The sequence below is a fragment of the Bos taurus genome, chromosome X (assembly GCF_002263795.3).
Source record: "Bos taurus isolate L1 Dominette 01449 registration number 42190680 breed Hereford chromosome X, ARS-UCD2.0, whole genome shotgun sequence".
Classification (NCBI taxonomy): Eukaryota; Metazoa; Chordata; class Mammalia; order Artiodactyla; family Bovidae; genus Bos; species Bos taurus.
In genome coordinates, this window is record NC_037357.1 from 59,082,410 (window position 1) to 59,105,764 (window position 23,355).

General features: G+C 42.6%; 1 protein-coding gene across 12 annotated transcripts in view; it reads right to left on the minus strand.

The window, feature by feature from the left end:
• CHRDL1 (chordin like 1) overlaps positions 1–23,355 on the minus strand; it is a 134,055-nt gene that overhangs the window by 44,528 nt on the left and 66,172 nt on the right. For 5 of the 12 annotated variants that reach the window (XM_059883258.1, XM_059883260.1, XM_059883255.1 and 2 more), the window contains 2 exons: positions 4,728–4,873; positions 3,806–3,902 (listed from right to left, as the gene is read on the minus strand). The exons of 1 other annotated variant lie outside the window; for it this stretch is intronic. In XM_059883258.1, coding sequence (XP_059739241.1) covers positions 3,806–3,902; positions 4,728–4,873 — 243 coding nt within the window. The remainder of the gene's footprint in view (positions 1–3,805; positions 3,903–4,727; positions 4,874–23,355) is intronic. 6 more of the 12 variants (XM_059883257.1, XM_059883254.1, NM_001205187.2 and 3 more) reach the window with 3 other exon arrangements.

Consider the following 23,355-nt stretch of genomic DNA (forward strand, 5'->3'; position numbering starts at 1 on the left):
TGAAATGGTTGCTTCTCATTCACCCCAAACTGGCTTACCATATGAATGGGATTAGATGCTCTGACCAATCAGAGACTGACATTGGTCACTCTTCTATTGGTTTACTAAGGTTTCAAACTTTTAAGATGCTCAATTTAAGTGCACCAAATTCAGATGTAAAACCACCATTTCAGGCCACCCCCAGTCATCTACATTGTTGTAGGGATGGTTTCTCAAAGCGAAAGTCTATGGACCACCTGCATCAGAATGGATGATGAGGCCAGTTTAAAAGCACATCCCAGGGCCCCTCCCCAAGGCCACCAAAACAGAATCTCTGTGGTTGTGGTCCAGGGAGGTGAAATTCAATAATTTCTCCGGTAATTCTAAGCACACTGAAGTTTGAAAGATATTGAGGGGCTGAGGAGAGAGCAAAGGTACAAAAGTGAGACCACACAAGAACAATATGGGAAGAACCCAAGGTGCAAGAATGCAAGCATGTGGACCTATAAAGGTAACTCAGGAGACCTTCACTGTCAGAGTCAGGGGTGGACACATTCTGCAGGCACCAGGGAGCCATTCCTTTCAGTGGCAGAGTGGGGTGGTTAGAAGCCTAGAGTCCGGAGCCAGACTTCCATGGTTCAGATCTCAGCTCTTTGACTCACTAGCTGCTGCTGCTGCTGCTAAGTCGCTTCAGTCATGTCCGACTCTGTGTGACCCCATAGATGGCAGCCCACCAGGCTTCCCCATCCCTGGGATTCTCCAGGCAAGAATACTGGAGTGGGCTGCCATTTCCTTCTCCAATGCATGAAAGTGGAAAGTGAAAGTGAAGTCACTCAGTTGTGTCCGACTCTAGCGACCCCATGGACTGCAGCCTACCAGGCTCCTCCGTCCATGGGATTTTCCAGGCAAGAGTACTGGAGTGGGGTGCCATTGCCTTTTCTGGACTCACTAGCTACATAACCTTGAACAAGGATCTTAACCTCTTTCTGCCTCAGTTTCATCATCTGTAAAATGAAGTTAATAATCATAACCTCCCCCACCCCCAACGGGGTTGTCATGAAATTAAATGAGTTCATATCTGTAAAATGCATAGAACTGCGACTGGCATTGAGTAAGTACAATGTGTGTCAGCATAAAGACTTCTGAGTAGGGGTGTAGCACAGTTAAGGCTATCTCTTTGGAAGATTAAGCTGGCAGTAATGTATGGGAAGGCTTACTGATAGCTCAGCTGGTAAAGAATCCTCCTGCAATGCAGGAGACCCCGGTTCAGTTCCTGGGTCAGGAAGACCCACTGGAGAAGGGATAGGCTACCCACTCCAGTATTCTTGGGCTACCCTGGTGGCTCAGCTGGTAAAGAATCCACCTGCAATACAGGAGACCTGGGTTCGATTCCTGGTTTGGGAAGATCCTATGGAGAAGGGAAAGGTTACTCAATCCAGTATTCTGGGCTGGAGAATTCCATGGACTGTATAGTCCATGGGGTTGCAAAGAGTCAGACAGGACTGAGTGACTTTCACTTTCAATGTATGGGAGTCAATCACCCATTTGCTACTAGCAAATCCCATCATATTTTCCCTCTATTTCAGTGGCTCTCAACCTTGGCTGCACATTGGAATCACCTCCTTCATTCCCCTTTCCCCTTACCAAGGTAATTCCAATATGTACCCATAGCCAAGAACCAGTGTTCTAAATATACAGTCATCCCTTGGTATCTTCAGGGCATTGGTTCCAAAGGACCCTTGCAGATACCAAAATGCAAGGATGCTCAAGTCCCTTATATAAAGTGGCATAGTATTTGCATATAGCCTATATACATACTCCCATACACTTTAAATCATCTCTAGATTACTCATAATACCTAAGTATTAGAAGTTGGGAATACAATGTAAATGCCATGTAAATGGTTGGCAGCCCACAGCAAATTCAAGTTTTGCTTTTTGGAACTTTCTGGATTTATTTTTTCTCCAATATGTTCAGACCATGGTTAGTTAAATCTGAGGATTCAGCACTTGCTGTATTTCAAATTTGTTCAGTATTTGTTATTGAATCCTCACTTTATGGAAGACAGTGTCCTAGGTCCTTTTCCTGCATTATCTCATTTAAACTTAACAACAGTTTGGAGGTTGGTGCTAACATAATCCTTAATGTAAAGACTGCTAGAAAGGTGAGTACATACATGGCTCATGATCACCCAGCTTGAAAGTAGCAGGACTGGGATTAGAATCAAGGCAGCCTGGCTCCAGAAGACCTCAGTCTGAACCACTACTCTATACTGTGTGCCCCGCTCTGAATCTTGGCCTCTCATACCAGAGAGACTGACTGCTACATCCATCCTCTTGGTCTCTCTACTTGTCTTCTTTCCTCCCTCCAATCTAGTGTGGACACAATAACCAGTGAGATCTTGGAAGACATCAACTGGATCACATCACATCTCCTGCACAACTTTCTGCTGGCTTCCCAATGCACTTCACAATGGAAATCCAAACTTGTTACCATGGCCTTGAAGGTCCTGCATCATCTGACTCCTGTTCACCTCTTAAGTCTCACCAAATGTCAGTTACGACCACAATCACTATATTCCTACCACACTGGTCCAAAGCTCCTTGAATGCTCTAAGCTCTTCCTTGCCTGGTCCTTTGAACTTTTTTTTTTTCTTTCTGCTTGGTATACTCTTCCCCCAGGACCTTTGCATGGATTACTCCTTTTCATCTTTCAAGTCTGAGCTTAAATGTCATCTCAGAGAAGCCTTTCCAACAACTCAACTAAATGCCTTCACCTCTTTTTCTATCTCAATCCCTTGTTTATTTACTTTACAGTACATACATCGTTTATATTTAGATATGTGTTTGCTTGTTTGTTTATTGTCTTCTCTGGTAAACTGTGGGTTCCACAAGGGCAAAGAACATACCCTGGCTGCTATGTATGCCACATATGGTTATATAGGTTGTGTCCTGCATAAGGGTGCCTCAGCTAAGGAGGTACATTCACAAGGATTTTCCAGCAAATGGCAAGTCAAGTATCTTAAGTAAGGTAATCCTTTCTGTAATTCACATGAAGATGCCATACAGTCTAGCAGCGCCCTGTGTGACTACTATGTTTACCATTATGTATCCAGCTTCTAGCACAGTGCCGAGCATATAGTAGATGTTCAATGAGCATGTTAACTGGATGGAAGGGAAGAAGACAAAATTAGGAGGGAAAGTGGGAAAAGGGGGGATATAAAGGACTGCTGATAGATTTGGTAATCTGAGAAGAGGTAATAAAGGAGAAATTAAAGGTAATGCTGTTTGATCTTGGAAACCTAAAGAATAAAAAGAGTGCCGTCATCAAAGAAATGAAACTCAAAGAAGAAAAAAACTGGCTTTGAGAAGATGACAATTCCATTTTGAATATAATTTGAGAAGATGATGCCTTCCATTTTGCTGTTATTGAGTCTGTCAGCATTTTACTGTGGGATTTGAAAAATACCCCTACCTTTGCCCAGCATAATCTTCAAAATGTTCACATCAGTGCTTTGGGAGGCCAAGTCTTCCTGTCAAGGCTGTGTATGGAAAAGCCCTATGTTTTACAATACAATAATGGAGGGGCCAAGCTAGATGAATCTCACCCCTCTCCCCCTGCTGTGCTGCAGTGCGGTTTCTTTAGGGCAGTGACCTTTAAAAACAATGCTTTTATTTTTTTTCCTTTTGTGATTGAAAGCACCCTTAAAATTTAAGGCTAGCATAGAAAATTCCCTTTTGCTAAAACACTGGACAGGTATTTCCCTCTTCTAAATCCTGCTACTCAAGATGGTAGCACCTGGGGTCTTGGAATACAGGATACCTACCTCTGCACACCCGGCAGCAGGAATCTGGAACAGAGACTGGGAAAGCACAGGTTAACTTGGGGCAAGTCTTGAGACCACAGTACACATTGCCCTCCTGCTGGGGAGAAACGAAATTAAGGTCAGAAGGAGCTGAAGTTCATGTAAAGGCTTTAGCTCAGTACCTGGGATGAGTAGGGGTTCAAACATAATACATCCTTTCTCCCTGCTCTTCTGCAGTCAGTCCTAGGCACTTCTTAAATTTTATGATGCGTTTATTTTTTTTTTTTCCACTTATTATTTCTCCATGCCAGAGACTGAGTCACAGAAGAGATGGTAATCCTCATCAGGCACCCTGGTCTAAGATAGAACAAAGTATCGGGTTCTATCTATTACATTCTCTGGGCCGCACAATTAGATGGTGATGTAATCAGTATACCTTATTCATGAAGTATACAATTCTTTTGACAAGTAATGTCACAGGAATCATTATGATCAAGCATTTTTCGAGATGTTTTTCTTTGCAGGGCAAAGAACTATCTCGTTAACAGAATATGTCAGAGATGGGAACCAAGAGACACCACATTTTCTTGTGAATTGGACTGATACTGCTAGATGGTGCCAGTGGTTTTTCCACCCATAGCATTTCCAAGGCATCAAATAACTGAGTTCTTCAGATGAAAGCACTTGTGGTATAATGATTGTGAAGAGAAGTACAGATCAAGATCATCAGCTCATCTTTGTCCTAAAGTTTTAAGACAAGGATATGGCTGGGTCCAACCTTTTCAACAGAGATTATCAGGGTTGATGAAGATCAGGGAGGCTTACGATTTAGATGCGCTTCATCCTCTTTCAATCAAGTACCCTACAGTGTAGGCTCAAACTAAAGGTACGTGTATGGAAGAGCTCTTATGTGGGTAGAGGACATTGAAATACAGGGTCTTACCGAGCAGCTGCACTGGGTGCACTGGTTGGGCTGCCGGTTCTGAAAGAGCCCTTCAGCCATGAACAGCTCACCGTGTTGGTAAGTGGTCCCGTTGTATTCACATGACTTGCTGGTCATTTTATTGTTCGCTGGGGGTAAGGAGTCTTCTGGGACAGGGTGGAAAAAAACCACACCAAGTATTGGCATCATTGCAAAGAATTTCACAAATTCCCAAACAAACAGCAGGTGGGGCTGTACAACACAGAGGGAGTTAAAAATAGCCCCTGATTCAGGGGCTAATGACTTCGATAATATTAAAGCAGCCAGACAGGAATAACAACTAACATGACCAACCATCCAACCCTTCACTTGTTGGGCATTTATTGAGCACCTACTATGTGGGCTTCCCTGGTGGCTCAGAGGTTAAAGCGTCTGCCTCCAATGCAGGAGACCCGGGTTCAATCCTTGGGTTGGGAAGATCCCCTGGAGAAGGAAATGGTAACCCACTCCAGTATTCTTGCCTGGAGAATCCCATGGATGAAGAAGCCTGGTGGGCTACAGTCCATGGGGTTGCAAAAGAGTCGGACACGACTGAGCAACTTCACTATATACCAGGCACTGTGATAGGTACTAGGCAGAGATTAGTGAAGAAAGACAAGGCTCCTGCCATGATAGAGCTACCAGTCTTAGACAAAGAAGGTATTAACTTGTCTCGAGGGAGGGAGTCTTTTCAGATGAGGAACCACCTATTATAACTACCCTAGTAACTTTACCGTCTCCCATGTTTTATTACACTTGGCGTGTGCTTGTTCCAGCCTCTGGAGTCTGCTTGTTTTCAATCCCTCCACTAAGATGGTCCCCTTCCTTCTCCTCTTTTCCATCTACTGAAGTCCTGTCTGATTTTCAAGGACCAGCAAAAGTTACCTATTATTGAACAAGTGCCCAGATTAAACTAATCATCAGTGTACAGATTAACAATAGATACAAGCAGAGCTGTGGGATAGTGGGGGAAGAGAAATAAGGAGAGTGGTGTGTTTCCTGACAAGGAAGCTTAGAGAGTTAGACCATTCTGGGACCCTCCTACACTGTTGGTGGGAATGTAAATTGGTACGCCCACTATGGAGAACAGTATGGAGGTTCCTTAAACACTAAAAATAGAGTTGTCATATGATCCAGCAATCCCACTCCTGGGCATATATCCAGAGAAAACTATAATTCAAAAAGAACACTGTACTCCAATATTCATAGCAGCACTATTTACAATAGCCAAGACATGCAGGTAACATAAATGTCCATCAACATAAATAAGATAAATAAGATGTGGAACTGAGTAAGCCAAAAAGTTCATTTGGGTTAAAGTAAAAATAAAAGACACATTTTTCATTTTTACTAAGAACTTCATTGAACAAAGTATTCACTAACCTAAAGAACTTTTTGGCCAATGCAATATGCAATGGAATACTACTAATCTATAATAAAAGAAAGAAATATTGCCATTTGCAGCAACATAGGTGGGCCTAGAAATTATACTAAGTGAAGTAAGTCAGGAAGAGAAAAGCAAACACTGTATGCTATCACTTATATGTGAAATCTAAAAAAATAATACAAATGAATTTATATTAAAACAGAAACAGACTCACAGAAATAGAAAATGAACTTATAGTTATCAAAGAGAAATGGGAGAGGCAGAAAGGGATAAATTAGGAGTATGGGATTACTAGGTACCAACTAATATACATCAAGGCTGTATATCGTCACCCTACTTATTTAACTTATATGCAGAGTACATCATGAGAAACACTGGACTGGAAGAAGCACAAACTGGAATCAAGATTGCCAGGAGAAATATCAATAACCTCAGATATGCAGATGATACCACCCTTATGGCAGAAAGTGAAGAGGAACTAAAAAGCCTCTTGATGAAAGTGAAACTGGAGAGTGAAAAAGGGCTTAAAGCTCAACATTCAGAAAACTAAGATCATGGCATCTGGTCCCATCACTTCATGGGAAATAGATGGGGAAACAGTGGAAACAGTGTCAGACTTTATTTTGGGGGGCTCCAAAATCACTGCAGATGGTGACTAAAAGACGCTTACTCCTTGGAAGAAAAGTTATGACCAACCTAGATAGCATATTCAAAAGCAGAGACATTACTTTGCCAACAAAGGTCCGTCTAGTCAAGGCTATGGTTTTTCCAGTGGTCATGTATGGATGTGAGAGTTGGACTATGAAGAAAGCTGAGCGCCGAAGAATTGATGCTTTTGAACTGTGGTGTTGGAGAAGACTCTTGAGAGTCCCTTGGACTGCAAGGAGATCCAACCAGTCCATTCTGAAGATCAGCCCTGGGATTTCTTTGGAAGGAATGATGCTAAAGCTGAAACTCCGGTACTTTGGCTACCTCATGTGAACAGTTGATTCATTGGAAAAGACTCTGATGCTGGGAGGGATTGGGGGCAGGAGGAGAAGGGGATGACAGAGGATGAGACGGCTGGATGGCATCACTGACTCGATGGACGTGAGTCTGAGTGAACTCCAGGAGTTGGTGATGGACAGGGAGGCCTGGCGTGCTGTGATTCATGGGGTCGCAAAGAGTCAGACACAACTGAGTGACTGAACTGAACTGAACTGAATATACATAAAGTAAATAAGCAACAAGGATTTACTATATAATACAAGGAACTGTGTTCAATGTCTTATAATAACCTATAGTGGAAAATAACCTGAAAAATGTATGTATAACTGAATCAATTTTCTGTATACCTGAAAAAAAACACAATACGGTAAATTATAATTCCATAAAAATGTTTTTTTAAGAGACCATCCTTTCTTTCCCATTACTCAAAACTATAATGAAAATGAGTCCATTTTATGGGGGGGGGGGTGGTAAATGATACTCAATATAAAAAAAAAATTGTTCTCAGAATGTAGTTAAAAATTATAAGGACTAATAATAATATCCATCATCATCATAAAATAAGAGTTAACATTTATTGAGCCCCAAATAATATGCTAGGCTTTACATCATTGGTTATTACTAAGAACATTCTGATGTAGATATTAAAGTATGCCCATTTTGCTGATGAGGAAACTAAGGCTTAAGAAATTAATTGACTCCCAAGGTCACACAACTTGTTAATGGTAGCACCAGGACCTGACTGATTCAAGAATCTTACCTCCTAGGATGCCAATCACTTCAAACCTGTCACAAGGAAAGGACCATTTAATTTAAAACTCAAACCACAGAACATGAAAGCTGTGTTGTCCCTGTAGAATGTATGGCCTCAAATACCCAGAAAATATCACACTTTCTTTGGCTTCAGTGATTAGATTAACTAACTCAATTCTATACTTTGCTATATAAGTTGATCTAACTTCAATTTCTGAGTAAATCTCTCCTTTGTTGTTAAGTACTGATTAAAGACCCCTTACAGGATACAAAGAAAGTTCCTTCATTTTGTTTTATAAAAGAAAAAGTTTTAAATCTGAGCGAGAGTCTAACTCATACCTTTTGGCCTGGGCTGACTCCCTATTCCTGCCCAAAGTACACACATAACCAGACAGCTGCAGCTGGCATACATGAGTGAAACCCAATGGAGAGAGTACAGAAGCAGGCCATTTGCCCCCTGGGCCCTAATAATAGCAAATCTCTGTATTTTGTGGTGAAGGAAAACTAGGGTGACCTATAAAATAATATTCGCCATGACTTACAGAAGCTGGTGAGTATTTGGAATATTGAATGGAAAAAAAAAAAGTTTGGGATTTTTTTTTGCCTCAAAAGAATGTGGGCTGAGTTCTGAACTGTGTCTTCCACCGAGGGATCAATGAGGAGGCAACTGTGTAGGGTGAGGTTTTCCAGCGAGCCTTGACCTTGAGAGTCTTTCTTGTAACCGTCTTCAGAGAAATCCCGCATGGAGTCTATTAATCTACTCAACAGGAGATGGGGAGAAAGCAAAAATGAGGAGGACAAAATAGAATCAAAGAAAAAGAAACCAATTGTGGTGATGCTTAATGCTAGTTTTACACACAATAAATTTATCTTAACAACTTCTCGTTTATTATGATTTCATTCTTCTAATATCCCTAACAGAATGGGGGAGTGAGAATTATGAAAATGAGGCTACTGATACTTCAAAAGATTTGGTCCATGTCACACTGCTATTAATAGAAGAGTCAACAAGGAAATATAGTTTTCGTGCCTTGATTTGTGCTCTTTTCACACCATGTGTGTTAAAACTGGGGAGCAGAAAGGAAATGAAATCAGTCCCTGGAAGAGATATCTGCACTTTCAGGTTTATTGCCACATTATCCATAATAGCCAAGATAGGGAGACAGCCTAAGTGGTGTCCATCCTATACCCCATATCCTTGGATGAAAGGATAATGAAATTGTAGTGCATATATATGTGTCTGTGTGTGCTAAGTCACTTCAGTCATGTCCAACTCTGTACGACCCTATGGATTGTAGCTCACTAGGCTCTTCTGTCCATGGGATTCTCCAGGCAAGAATACTGGAGTACGTTGCCATTTCCTATATACATATATTTATTTCCTATATATATATATATATATTGTATATATACACACATACATATATTTCTTATATATATATACACATTTCCTATACATGTATATATATATAGATATACATACACACACAACACAATATTATTCAGCCTTAAAAAGGAGATCCTGCCATTTGCAACAACATGGTTGAACCTGGAGGACATCCTACTAAGTAAGCCAGTTACAGAAAGAAAAAAATGACATAATCTCACTTATATGTGAAATCTTAGAAATAAATAGAAGTAGAGATTAGAATGGTGGTTACCAGGGGCAGGGAGGTGTGAGAAATGGGGAGATACTGGTCACAGGGTACAAAATTGCAGGTATGTAGGATGAGTAAGTCCAGACATCTAAAGTTCAGCATGTTGGCTATAATTAATAATACTGTATTGTATACTGAAAATTTGCTAAGAAAGTAGATTTCAGATGCTCTCATCAAAAAATAAATGAGATGATGTTCATTAGCTTAACTGTGGTAACCATTTCAACATGTCTATCAGATCAGCATGCTGTAACCTTAAAATACATTTGATTTTCACTAAAGGAATTTTTTAAAATCTAGGGGGTGGCAGGATCACTGAGTCATAACCCAGTCTTGGGCACCCACTTCCCATAACCTTGCACAAGTCACATTACCTCTTTGGGCCTCAGCTTTTCTATCTAAGAATATGGAACTCAGATCTCTCCTGGCATCTCTGAAGGCCAACACAGCATGCAAGGAACTGCAGAGGCAAGAACAACCACCTTGGACTGTACATTCTACCTTTTTAGATTTTCCAAGGTGGTTGGGCTTCTACCCAGCTATCCTTAGAAGGCATCCTGTGTTCCTGGCCAAAAACTGGCAGAAAATTAGTCTGAAGAAAGACTGGCTTCAGGGCCCCTCAGGGGAATGCTCCAACAGAAGTGACCAGGCTCCACGGCTTCTAGCTTCCCATTTCCAGTTAAATTGCACACAGCACTCTGGGGAGGAGTGGAAGGATACTGCCAGGTATACAGACAAGCATTCAGCCATCAGATTACAGTTGTGTTGCAAAAAGAAACTTCCTTCTCCCCTGGTGAGGGATGATCTATGTAAGTAGAACTCTGACTTCTGGGGTGCTCTGAAAACATCCCCTTATACTCAATGTTTCTAACCACCTTTTCTTTCACTGATGCCTAAAATGCCATCATTAGAAGTCCATCCTTTTGGATTAAGTGACTGTCTATTGCCATGTGTGCATGCTAAGTCACTTCAGTCACATCCAACTCTTTGCAACCCCAAGGACTGTAGCTAGCGAGGCTCCTATTTCCATGGTATTTTCCAGTCAAGAATACTGGATTGGGTTGCCATGACCTCATCCAGGGGATCTTCCTGACCCAGGAATCGAACTCACATCTTTTATGTCTCCTGCACTGGCAGACAGGTTCTTTACCACTAGCGCCACCTGGGAAGCCCTGTCTATTGACAATCAGGTATTATAATCCCAAAACTTCTCTGTGAGGATACACATTGTCAGTAATATCTTAGTGTGAATAACCTGATGACATGTTTTTTCCCCCTTCAGAGTGACTGGTAATTTTTACCAAGAAGTCTGTGGTCCTTTCCCATGTCCTCTGGTACACCATTCTCTCCCCTCCTGGCACTGCCCCTCTTCCTATCCTCTGAAACCCAAAGTCTTCATGCTGGTGGCTCTCTTCTCCACTCTCCCCACCATCAAATTTCTACTTCCTTAGCAGGCCAGTTCTTGGCTAGTCAGAAAGGCCTCTTGTAAGTCAGGAGATAAATCAGCTCTCAGTGTTTATGAAATAAATGCAAACCTCTTCAGAGCTCCCAGCCGTGATCACTAATCTCCTCGACTCTGAGCCCTCCCCCTTTTTGTCATTGCTATTGTTACTCTGGTTCCTATTTTATTTTTGATGGCTGATCCTGAAGACAGTGTTTCTAATCTGGTTCTGTCTCATTCTAGTGGTGTAGTTCCAGCACATCCACAGGCCATTTTGGAGGTGGTGGTGGAGCAGGGAATATGGAGATGAAGGTAAAGGGCTTGAAATGTTATGTTCCCTTTAATTCCCTTGAGACACAGGCACACATACACATAAACATACATACACAATGGAATTCTATTCAGCCATAAAAAAGAATGAAATCTTGCCATTTGCAATGGACCTTGAGGACATTATGCTAAATGAAATAAACCAGACAGAGAAAGACAAATACCATATGATCTCATTTATACATGGAATCTAAAAAATAAACCCCAAGCCTGTAGATACAGAGAACAGATTGGTGGTTGCCAAAGGCAGGGGGTTAGGGGAGTGGGTGAAATGGGTAAAGGAGGTTCAGAGGACTTATAAAATAAAAAATTTATGGGGATGGGATGTACATCATGGTGACTATAGTTAATAAGAGTGTATTACTTTGTCAACAAAGGTCTGTCTAGTCAAGGCTATGGTTTTCCAGTGGTCATGTATGGATATGAGAGTTGGACTATAAAGAAAGCTGAGCACCGAAGAATTGATGCTTTTGAACTGTGGTGTTGGAGAAGACTCTTGAGAGTCCCTTGGACTGCAAGGAGAGCCAACCAGTCCATCCTAAAGGATATCAGTCCTGGGTATTCATTGGAAGGACTGATGTTGAAGCTGAAACTCCAGTACTTTGGCCACCTGATGTGAAGAACTGACTCATTTGAAAAGACCCTGATGCTGGGAAAGATTGAGGGCAGGAGGAGAAGGGGATGACAGAGGATGAGATGGTTGGATGGCATCACTGACTCAATGGACATGGGTTTGTGTGGACTCCCGGAGTTGGTGATGGACAGGGAGGCCTGGCATGCTGTGGTTCATGAGGTCACAAAGAGTCGGACACGACTGAGCAACTGAACTGAACTGAACTGTATATTTTAAGGTTGCTAAGAGAATAAATCTTAAAAGTCCTCAACATAAAAAAATTTGTATATATAAATTTTTAAATATATAGATGTTAACTAAACTTACTGAGTTGGTCATTTTTGAAATATAAACAGATGTTGAATCATTATGTTGCACACCTGAAACAAATATGTCACACATTAACTGAAAGAAAACTACACTAAATTATCAGATTTGCAAAAATTCAAAAGTTTGATTAATAAACTCTCTCAGTAAAGCTGTGGAAAATTTATACAAATACTATGGAGGCTATTTAGCAATATCATTCAGTTTTAAAATATACGTATTTTTCACCAAGCAATCCTACTTTTAAGAATTCACACTACAGATATACTCCATGTGTGAAAAATCTAAGTTATTCATTGTACCATCATTTGTGATGGCAAAAGATTGGAAACAACTTCTGTGTCCATCAGTAGACATCTGGTTAAATACATGATGGCTGATTAATGCAATGAAAAAGTATGCAGCTGTATAAAAGAATGAGTAAGCTTTCTATGTACTAATACAAAAAATAGATTATTTAATGAAAAAAACTGCAAAGTGAAAAATGATTCAGATAATACACTGTGTTTTTTGTAAAAAGAATATATTTTTGGAAGAGTTTATACTCACATTCATAAAGAAAATCAGGAAGGATACATAGGAAAATACTAAAAGTTATAAGGGGGTGCTACGTTTTGAGGGGAAGGGTAAGAATTGGATGGATTGTGGGACAGGAGTGAATTAGACATCTTACTGCATACTTTTACACATACCTCTATGAACATAAGGACCTCCCTGGTAGCTCAGCTGGTAAAGAATCTGCCTGCAATGCAGGAGATCCTGGTTCGAATCCTGGGTTGGGAAGGTCCCCTGGAGAAGGGATAGGCTACCCACTTCAGTAGTTGGCTTGGGCTTCCCTGGTGGCTCAGACGGTAAAGAACCTGCCTGCAATGGGGGAGACTTGGGTTTGATCCCTGGGTTGGGAAGATCCCCTGGAGGAGGGCATGGCAGCCCATTCCAGTATTCCTGGTTGGAAAATCCCCATGGACAGAGGAGCCTGGTAGGCTATAGTCCATGGGGTTACAAAGAGTCAGACACAACTGAGCGACTAAGCACAGCACAGCTATGAACATAAATACATATGATCATATATACACATATACACATATATATATATACATATATACACACACACATATATATACATCATATATACACATAAGCATTTACATTCTTAAATGATACAAATGTATTTTGCATTAAAAAACTAAATTTGAAGAGTTTATACTTAAAAAAATTATAATTCAAGGCCAGGGGCTAGACTTGATGACTATTTTGGGTCCCTTCCAATATAGAGAACAAATGGATGGATATCAGGAGTGTAAGTAAGAAGGGAGGTGGGATGAATTGGGAGATTGGGATTGACATATATATGTCACGATGTACAAAACAGGTAACTGATGAGAACCTGCTGTACAGCACAGGGAACTCTACTCAATGCCCTGTGGCGACCTAAATGGGAAAGAAATTAAAAAAAGAGGGGATATATGCATACACAGACTTCTTCCATGGCTCAGTGTGAAAGAATTTGCCTGAAATGCAGGAGACGCAGGAGATGCAGGTTCGATTCCTGGGTCGAGAAAATCCCCTGGAGGAGGGCATGGTATTCCACTTCAGTATTCTTGCTGGAGGATCCAAGGACAGAGGAGACTGGCAGTCTACAGTCTTTTGGGTCGAAAAGAGTCAGACACAACTGAAGCAACTTAGTCCTCACGCACTAATGCATATGCACACATGTGGCTGATTCACTTTGCTGTACAGTACAAACTAGCTGTAAAGCAACTATACTCCAGTAAAAAATTTTTTAAAAAATAAATAAAAGCAAGAGATCATATGGAAAAAATTAAAAAAAAGAAGCAACCATAGAAAATCAGTCCTACAGACCTGGTCATAGAAACCCAACTCAATTCCTACTACTGGGACAGACCTTAGCTAGAACTCCATGTTCCCAGTGTGACTACAATGAGATGGCTGTCTCCTACGGACACTATTTATCCCCTTTGGGGAGAGTGGGGGGCTATTACATTGCTTTCTGAAACAGATAGTTTTAAATAAGGGTGCTGATGGGAAATCTCCTGTGCTCCTCCATGGAGCACCACTGTAGTGGAAGGAAGAACAGCCGGGCCCTCATCCTGATTAGGCTAGGTCAGAGCCTACAGCAGGGATGTGACTCATCTTGCACAAGTAATACATCCCAAACAGTGGGTGTCTATAGCTCCCTTCTAAAAAGGAACTTGCTCACCCTCTGAGGCCATGGGCATGCAGGTGAGTTTTTCCTTGGGAGGCTCACTGAAATCAAAGGTATTGCTTCAAACAGGTCCATCAGCTAAAGCCTACCATTTAGATTTCTTCCTTTCAGCGCTCCAAACATTATGACTTCTTTTGCCCTGGGCTGCTCAAAGTGTCGACTTATCTAGACCTGTTTTCCTTAGGCAGAGGACTATGATTTTAAGATCTTTCCCAAAATCTCCTCCTCCATAAAAACTTAACTGTTCTGTGTCCTATCACATTGAGGCCTTGCTGGGGGTGGGAGAAGTTTAGCACTTATTGACTAATTCATACCACAGTGCCCATGGAAGACAACATTGGAAAATAGGAAGTAGGTTCTTTTTTTTTTTTTGGCCCTGTGGCATACGAGATGTTAGTTGCCCCACCAGGGATAGAACCCATACTCGCTGCAGTGGAAGCAGAGAGTCTTAACTGGACTGCCAGGGAAATCCTGAAAATAGGTTCTTTTTCTAGATAATTAAATTATACTTTGGGCCTTTGCTGCTTTATTTATAATGAGGCTATAGAGGACAGGGCAAGTAGTGTGAAACATTCCAGAATTTAAGGCTCAATGTGGGGGCAATCACTGAAAACACAGCCTCTGAGAGCTGTCCAGTGTCCAAACTGCTCAAATTCCACCTCCACCACTGCTGCTGCTGCTGCGTCGCTTCAGCCGTGTCCAACTCTGTGCGACCCCATAGAGGGCAGCCTGCCAGGCTCCCCGGTCCCTGGGCTTCTCCAGGCAAGAACACTGGAGTGGGTTGCCATTTCCTTCTCCAATGCATGAAAGTCAAAAGTGAAAGTGAAGTTGCTCAGTCGTGTCCGACTCTTAGCAACCCCATGGACTGCAGCCCACCAGGCTCCTCCATCCATGGGATTTTCCAGGTAAGAGTACTGGAGTGGGGTGCCATTGCCTTCTCCACCTCCACTACTAGTTACCACTTAATAGCTGAGCAAATAATTTAACATTCCTGAGCCTCAGTTCACCCGTCTATAAAATGGGGCTGATAATACCCATCTCATAGGTTGTTGTAAAGATGAAATGAGGTAAGACACATAATGTGCTCAGCATAGTACCAGGTGCATACAGGTGCTCATTGAATGCTGTTATTGTTATATTACTATTATCTGTAATGATAGGGTTTCTGGAAGGCAGAAAGCAGGTCGGTAATGGAAACAATCTGGGGTGCCTAGTCGGGCTGCCTAGTCCTTACAGTGCCTGTTATAGACTGAATGTTTGTGTCCTTTTCACCAAATCCCTATGTTGGAAACCTAATCCCCAATGTGAGGTGAGGTCTGTGGGAGTTGGGGCCTTCATGAATGGGATTGTGCCCTTATAAGAGACAATGGGAAGATGATCTCTGCTTTCAGCTATGAGAACACAGGATGAAGATGACTATCTCTGAACCACGAAGTGATCTCTCAACAGGTTTGCTGGCACCTTGACTTTCCAGCCCCTTGAACTGTGAGAAATAAATGTTTGTTGTTTAAGCCATTAGTCTTTGATATTTTTATTACAGCAGCCCAAACTAAGATGACTGTCTTTCACTGCCCTGTAGGACTTCTCAAATATTGCCAGATTCTGAGTGGTGACTACAGTCACTTCTGTCATCATGTTCACTAAGAATCCTTCTATGCCTCAGCTTCCAACCAACCCGTCTGCCCTCCCCGCCCCTCTCCCTCATTTCAGTGGGAAGCCCACCAGGAGAGACTTCTTTAGCTGAGTACCTGAATTCTGGTCAAAGCCATCTATCAAACTCATAGTCTCTGTGTTGGATTTTCTGAGGGTTTCAGGGAGGTGGGTTTATGGGTCAGAAGTGTCACCAGTGTGTCTGTGATTGAGCGGTCCCGAAGGGAAAAGAAACCGATTCTCCCCCTGCATTCGGGCCATCATTTCCAGTCTCCTCTCCTGCTGCACACTAAACAAAAGCCACTGTTGATTGGTTTGATTTTCATCTTTGTTTTGGTTCAGTAACTGAGCTGTTCCTTGGAAAAGTAGTTCATATTTTTCAGTTCAGAATGCCTCTCCCCTTTCAACCTTCATCCAATTTTGCTTCTGTCCACTCTCCATGGCCCAGCTCTAGTCTCATCTCTTCAGGGAAGCCTTGTCTAAGTATTACTAATACTTTTGCACTCAAAGGTCTCTTTGGAGGAAAGAAAAAGGACTGGTAGAGCAGACTGCTCCTGCTACAGTAGAGCTTCCAAAGGTGGCAAGTTCACTGTGTCCCTAACCTCTCTTCTTTTCTGCTTTGCCAGAGTGCTCGATATGGCCCAACTTCAAGCACTGGTTAGGGTAGGGCCCTGACTTTCCCAAAGGCTTAATAAGTTCATGGTAATGAATACTGAAGATTGGAACAACCAATAAAGAGCAAGGTAGTAGTGGTGGGGAGAACAAAGACCACAGTGAGACACCACTTTGTACCCTCCAGGATGGTTATAACAAAAAAGATAATAATAAATTGTTGGCAATGGTGTGGAAAAAATGGAAATTTTGTGCTACTGGTGGGAATGCAAAAATGTCATGTGGTACAGCTGCTGTGCCAAAAAGCTGGGCAGTTCCTCCAAAGTTAAACCTAGAGTCACTATATGAACCAGTAATCCCACTTCTAGGTATAAACTGAAGAGAACTGAAAGGAGGGATTCAAACAGATCCCTGTACATGAATGTTTAGAGCAGCATTATTCACAATAGTCAAAAGGTGGAAACCACCCAGTACCCATTAATGGACGAATTGATAAACAAAATGTGGTGTATCATACAATGACATATATTTCAGTTAGAATGGATGAACCTTGAAAACATTATGCTTAGTAAAAGAAGCCAGACACAAAAGGTCACATACTGTATGATTTCATATTTATGAAGTATCCACAATAGGCAAATCCACAGAGACAGAAAGAAGCTCAGTGCATGCCAGGACCAGAGGGGAGGGGAAAATGGACAGCTAACTGTCAGCGGGTATGGGACTTCCTTTTGGGGATGATGAAAATATTCTGGAATTAGAGAGTGGCGGTGGTTGCAATATCTTGTAAATACACTAAAACCAACTTAACTGTACTCTTTAAAAGGATAAATAGTATGGGAATTATACCTCAGATAAAGCTGTTTCCCAAAACCATAAAAGATGAAACTTCCTACAATGCAGACACAAAGGCTGAGTATCAACACCGGGCAAGCCTGGACAAAATGAAGGTGCTGTATATCCTGGTGACAGGGAGGCAGGTCAAGAATAGCAAAGTAAATGAAAAAGCCAAAGGAGAAGCTCAAAGGGGTTGTGGGGGTGGATCACCAGTTATCATCTTGTCCACGGGGTATCTGCCTTGGGAGATGCAGTAGGTCTGCCAGACAGCTGAGCTAAAGCAGGGGGCCAATGCGGGGAGGGCTTTCCCATTTGGAATCTTCAAGGAGACTCTTTAGCACAACTAGTGGCCTCCCTACTCCGACCCCCAGGCCAATCCTCATGGGGTCCTGGGCCAGGAAATTCCTGAAGCAGATTCAGTAGATCACTCTGCAGCTATACAGACAGACACAACACTCTGTCCCAACCAAGAAGGTGCTGAGTGAGAAGAAACAGTCATCTGCCCGTCCCCCTTTTCATCCAGAACCCATCTGCGGGCTGTTTTTCATCCCACTTCCATTCACGTTTCAGCTGCTGTCAGTCAGTAGCTGACCCTGCCTGAAAATGCTGTCTTGTCAGACAGATGCAGAGAAGGAGGGCCGGAGGAAAGGTTTTGTGCAAGAGGTGAGCCTGTCTCTGGGAGGCAAGCAGGGTGCCGGCAGGCCGGGCACTCCATCTGGGAGAGAAGAAGAGCACATGTATTCTTGGCTGGGTTGGGCCACTGACAGGCTGTGTGATGGAACCACTGTCACTTTGCATCTCTAGGCCTCAGTTCCTAAAGAACTTTCTGCATTCATGAGTATGTATATGTTGGTTGGGGTTAGTCATTTCACTTGCTTCTACTTCACAGGAACAGAGGAGAAGCAAACCACATTCTACTTTTTGAAAAGGCTTAGGGAGAAAAGAAGCTACATGCAACATGGACAGTTAATTCTGATTATCTCCAGGTTACCAAGGGCAGTCCATCTGAAGGCAAAAAAAGATGAATAACTGAGTCCGCTCCAGCAGTCTGATGTCCAGAGCTTAAACACCCTGTGAGAGTTCTGCCAACCCAGGAAAGACTCCTCAGCTTGTGATTTGCTGCCCTTCAGGTAGGAGTTCTAGCTTCACTGTGTCAGCCACCTGGGTAAGCACTCGGAGCTAAAGCTGGATATGGAGCAGCATTACAGCAAGGCCTAGCCAGGGTGATAAAGCACACCTTGGAGATGCCTCCCCTTGGCTAAAGAACACTCTGCCTCAGACCAGCCAGTCCTGACCCCCACTGTGTTCCTTGCCAGCTCTGCCCTGACTCATGCTAGACCCAACCACTGCCACCAACGGTCCTCTGCCTCTTCAAATCCTACCAGCCCTCACCATCTGTCAAACAGACTCTGATTTCTGGCAGCAACTCTACTGGTCTGCCTGTCTGTACCCTACAGTCTAGCACTTGCTAACAGGTGGACTGCTTGCTGAGTGATGACCAAGTGCAAAGGAGGCAGGGTTTCTGTCTTGACCTGTCTATCTCTAGCACTGGAACAAAGGGACAAACATCCAAATAGTGACATGTGTTCGAATGTTGAGGGTATATTACTAATTTTGTTAAGTGGTAAGTGTATACCTCCAGGGGTGAGGTGGTTTTTAAGTCTTAAGAGACTTGGAGATAAATATATAGGACTATAGAGAATGATTCTGAAGTGAGTTTTGAGCATCTGAGGGTACATGCTGTCTTCAGGAAGAATGGTCTGTAGGTACCATTAGATACTTGAAGCATTCCTTGACCCAAAAGAGCTGACCCCCCCTATTTTTATACAAAGCAAGGAGCCTGTGGGTTTTACCTCAGGGCTAGGCATGCTCATTTTCAGCTTTCTGTTTGCTGAGGGCTGTTACTGGTGAAATTGTCCCATAATCGAATTTTCAGAGGGAACCTCTACGCTCTTTCCTGTCAAAATGTCTTCTTCCACTTTACTGCACACCTTTATCGTCAGCTCCATTATTCAGCCCATGGACCATTCCAATCTCATTACCCTTCTAGGGTTTCCCATGTACATCTCCAAGTGGAAACTGGAAATGGCCTTCTCTCTTCAGAGATGGAAATGAGACCTAGAGCCTTCAAGGGGACACCATTATTTAGTGCCAAAGCCGGGATTCAAACTTAGGTTTCCTAATTTTACACAGAGCCACAAAACCTGAGAGCAAGAGAAGCCTGCTAAGATAGAGTCAAACAACTGAGGAAGAAGATAAAACACAAATCCCTTTGTTTTCTGGGACTAATTATCGAATGTTTATCTGAGCTTGGGTGTGTAGCCCAACACAAAGAACCCCTTCTGCAGTGGATCTGATAGGTTCCTCTTTTTCTTTTGCTATGATATGATGTTTTTTTTTTAATTTTTAAATTATCCAATGCTGTAATAAGTGGACTTGCAGTTGAGATGAAAATGGTAAATCAACTCTTCTGCATGACACCTAATTGTTAATGACAGGTTTTGTGGTAACATGTGTGTCACTCACTGCCTTCCTCTTCTCCCTAAATAAGTTAAGAATGAGTTTTACTGTTACTTGGTTAGTTCTAAACCTTTGGGAACCAGGCTTTTTTTTTTTTTTGAAGGTCAATGACCCTTTGAAATGGACAAATTAGTCACTACCCTCAAGCAGCATTTACAGAAACAATGTGAGGCATCTGGTTGAGACAGTGGGGAGTGCGGTCAAGCATTCCTTTGTATTGCCTACACCAGCATTTCCCAAGTCTGCTGTGCAGAGCACTACTAGTCCACAAGATGCTCTGTGAAAACAACATTCTGTGCTTCAGATACAGTTGGGAAAAGATCCATAGTTTGCTCACAATATCCTTCTTGGAGTGTTAAAGAAATCCCATAGTAAAGAAACCCGTTTAACTAGAACCCAGCATTTTCTCCAATTGACTTTCCTGAGCCACCAGACCTCTTTTTTCTCATCTGTTGTTTTTGAGTCACTAAGTCGTGTCTGACTCTTTCTGACCCCATGGGTTGTAGCCCACCAGGCTCCTCTGTCCATGGGATTCCCCAGGCAAGAATACTGGAACGGGTTGCCATGCCCTCCTCCAGGGGATCTTCCTGACCCAGGGATTAAATCCGTGTCTCCTGCATCATCTGTTTAACAGCTATGAACATCCCAGGAACACCCTTTGGGAAGTCCTGTCCTACACAACATCGAGTAGCTAGATATTTTGAGGATGCAGATGTTTGCCATCTCATGGACACTCTAAAGTACTGAATTGAGACCCGGCTGCCACTTCTAGTCATTCAACCTTCAGCTGAGACCTAGCTGAATGTTTCTCCAACACAGCTACACAGCATCTCCTGAATCTTTTCTTTCTTTCTTTCATGTGCAACCTCTGCAAAGCAAGAGAAAATACCCCCCGTGAAATACTCTAGAGCGCTATTAATGAAACATACAGTCTGGCCCTTGCAACTACAGCCCAGTGACATTAGGCACTGGACAAAGAAGTCCAGCCGTGGAGTCTGGATTGTTCCTGTACACGATGAGAAGCCAGTAAAATGATCTGAGCAATGCAGTTATTTGATGGAGATTTACATTTCTGGAAGACTGTGCTGGGGTGACTGGAGGAGAGGCCGTGGGCTTGGAGGGAGGACTTGTCAGGAGGCTAGTGAAAGAGCCTATTGCTATCACATTACAGACTAAAGGAAGAAAAGAGGCATTCAGTACTTGAGGATTAATTGAGAAAACTTATCCCCAAACACGCTTTTTGTTGTGTTTGGAAAAGTGTTAGCAGCAGGCTTCAGAAACTGGTCCCTGGAGGCCACTGGCAGAGGCTGCAGGGGAGGCGGTGGCAGATGAAGCCTCAGGGCTGCTGGAACAGTCCAGCGCTGTTGGGAAGACACAGTCCACCTCCTCCAGAGACCCAAGGAGGCAGCACATCTGCCATGTCACCAAACTACTAGAGGAAAGTAGAAAGTATCCTGTTTCTCCTCCTAGGAAATCCTTTAAGAACTGAAGCCAAAGTTCCTGCCAGGCAAAGAGGAACAAGGTGAGCGAGCGTACACAATACAGAGAACAAAGGGACATGTTAAGATTTAAAGGACTCCATCGCTGATTGCCATGGGGTGGTGACTGTCCCGTAAAGTAAAAAAAGAAAAAAAGAAAAATAGAAATAGATTTACTGTCCCCACCCAAAAAAAGAAAATGGAAGCATGAATACTAAAGACATGTCACCGATGCACGCAAATTTCCAGTTTGAAAGTGGGATTCTTCTTCTGGCAGCCAGGCATTCATACGATGGCCCCTCTCCTCATTATAAAGTTATTAGAGGAGAAGGTGGTTGAAGAGGTCAAAGATTAAGTAAGTACACAAGGTTTGTTACCATCTTTGGATTTGCCAAGGCTAGAAAAGCAGTATGAGGCTCAATCACAGCTTTGGACCAGTAATTCTCAAAACAGGACCTCAGTTCTCAAGTGGACCATGATCTCCAGTGGAAGCAGTTTTCAAGCTCCCCTCATCGGCCCATCCTAGATTGGGAATCACTGAGCAGAGTGAGAAATGTCAGTGATGGGAGTGAGGCACAGGCAGACAATCCAGAGGCAGAAAAGAATTGAGAGCCACAGTTACAGTAACTGCAGTAGTAGCATCAATAACACTAGCAACTGATCATTACTGACTCATGTTTATGCTGTATATTCATGTTCGTTAGTTCTTTTCTCCTCCCATAGCCACCTTTCGAGGTAGACATTGTTATTATCTCCCTTTACAGATGAGGAAACTAAGGTTAGGAAGTGATCAAACCAGAACTGGAGACAAGGTCTCAGGCCCAAGACGTGGAGCTCCAGGGCACTGCTCCCAAAATCTAGGTTGCCTTATCTGAATCTACAGCTGGGATAAAATAGCCCCCAACACTAAATCTTTTTTTGTCACTCTAATTGCTTTTCCTAAGTTCTTCTCACTATTGCCTCTGAAAAGGAAACCACTCTCTGTCCATCACACATACAGGCACAGAGAAGATCTAAAAAAAGAAGGTAGTGGATCAAAAGGAAGTACCTGACTACCTCAACTCATGTTGCCCTCAAATGGTTGGGGAGAATGAGAGAAAGGGTGGGGGACAAAGCTATAACACTGGGTTGTACCTTCTTGAGAATGGGAGAGGGAAGGGATGTTTTAAACACTGCAGATTACCTTATTAGTTACTCAGCCAAATAAATCATCTTGGAACAGAACAATTCCCTGTACAGAACTACAAATGGTGTTGGATGGTCTTCTCACAGATCACCAACACTCTACTCAGATGTTGTGTGGGAACCAGCGGCATTAGTGTCACCTGAGAACTAGTTAGAAATGCAGAATTTCAGACCACCTCCCCCATCCAGATCTCCTGAATCAGCATCTGCAAATTCCCAGGGCTTTGTGTGTGCATTCAAGTTTGAGAAGCACCACCGCTTTAGGGCTTCTGGTTGTAGAGGTCATTTCTTCAGAACCTTCCATAGCCCTAGAACTGTGTTGGCTTCTCAAAGGTTAATGGGTCTTGAAAAGGCTTTTTACTCCAGTTCTGGCTGTATGTGAACAGTGTTGGTTCCACATTGCCTCAATTTATGTCCCATGGGGGTACAAATGCAAACGATCTTATAACTGTGTTCCCTACCAACCATAATCTTTGTCTCCAACACCCATGTCTACAAGAAATGTTGAAATACATATAACTCAAGACGAGGATCCTGGGAAGTGAAGGTATGTATGCAAATACTTTGGGACAACGGCAGTGGTTCTCAACTGAGGTTGATATTCC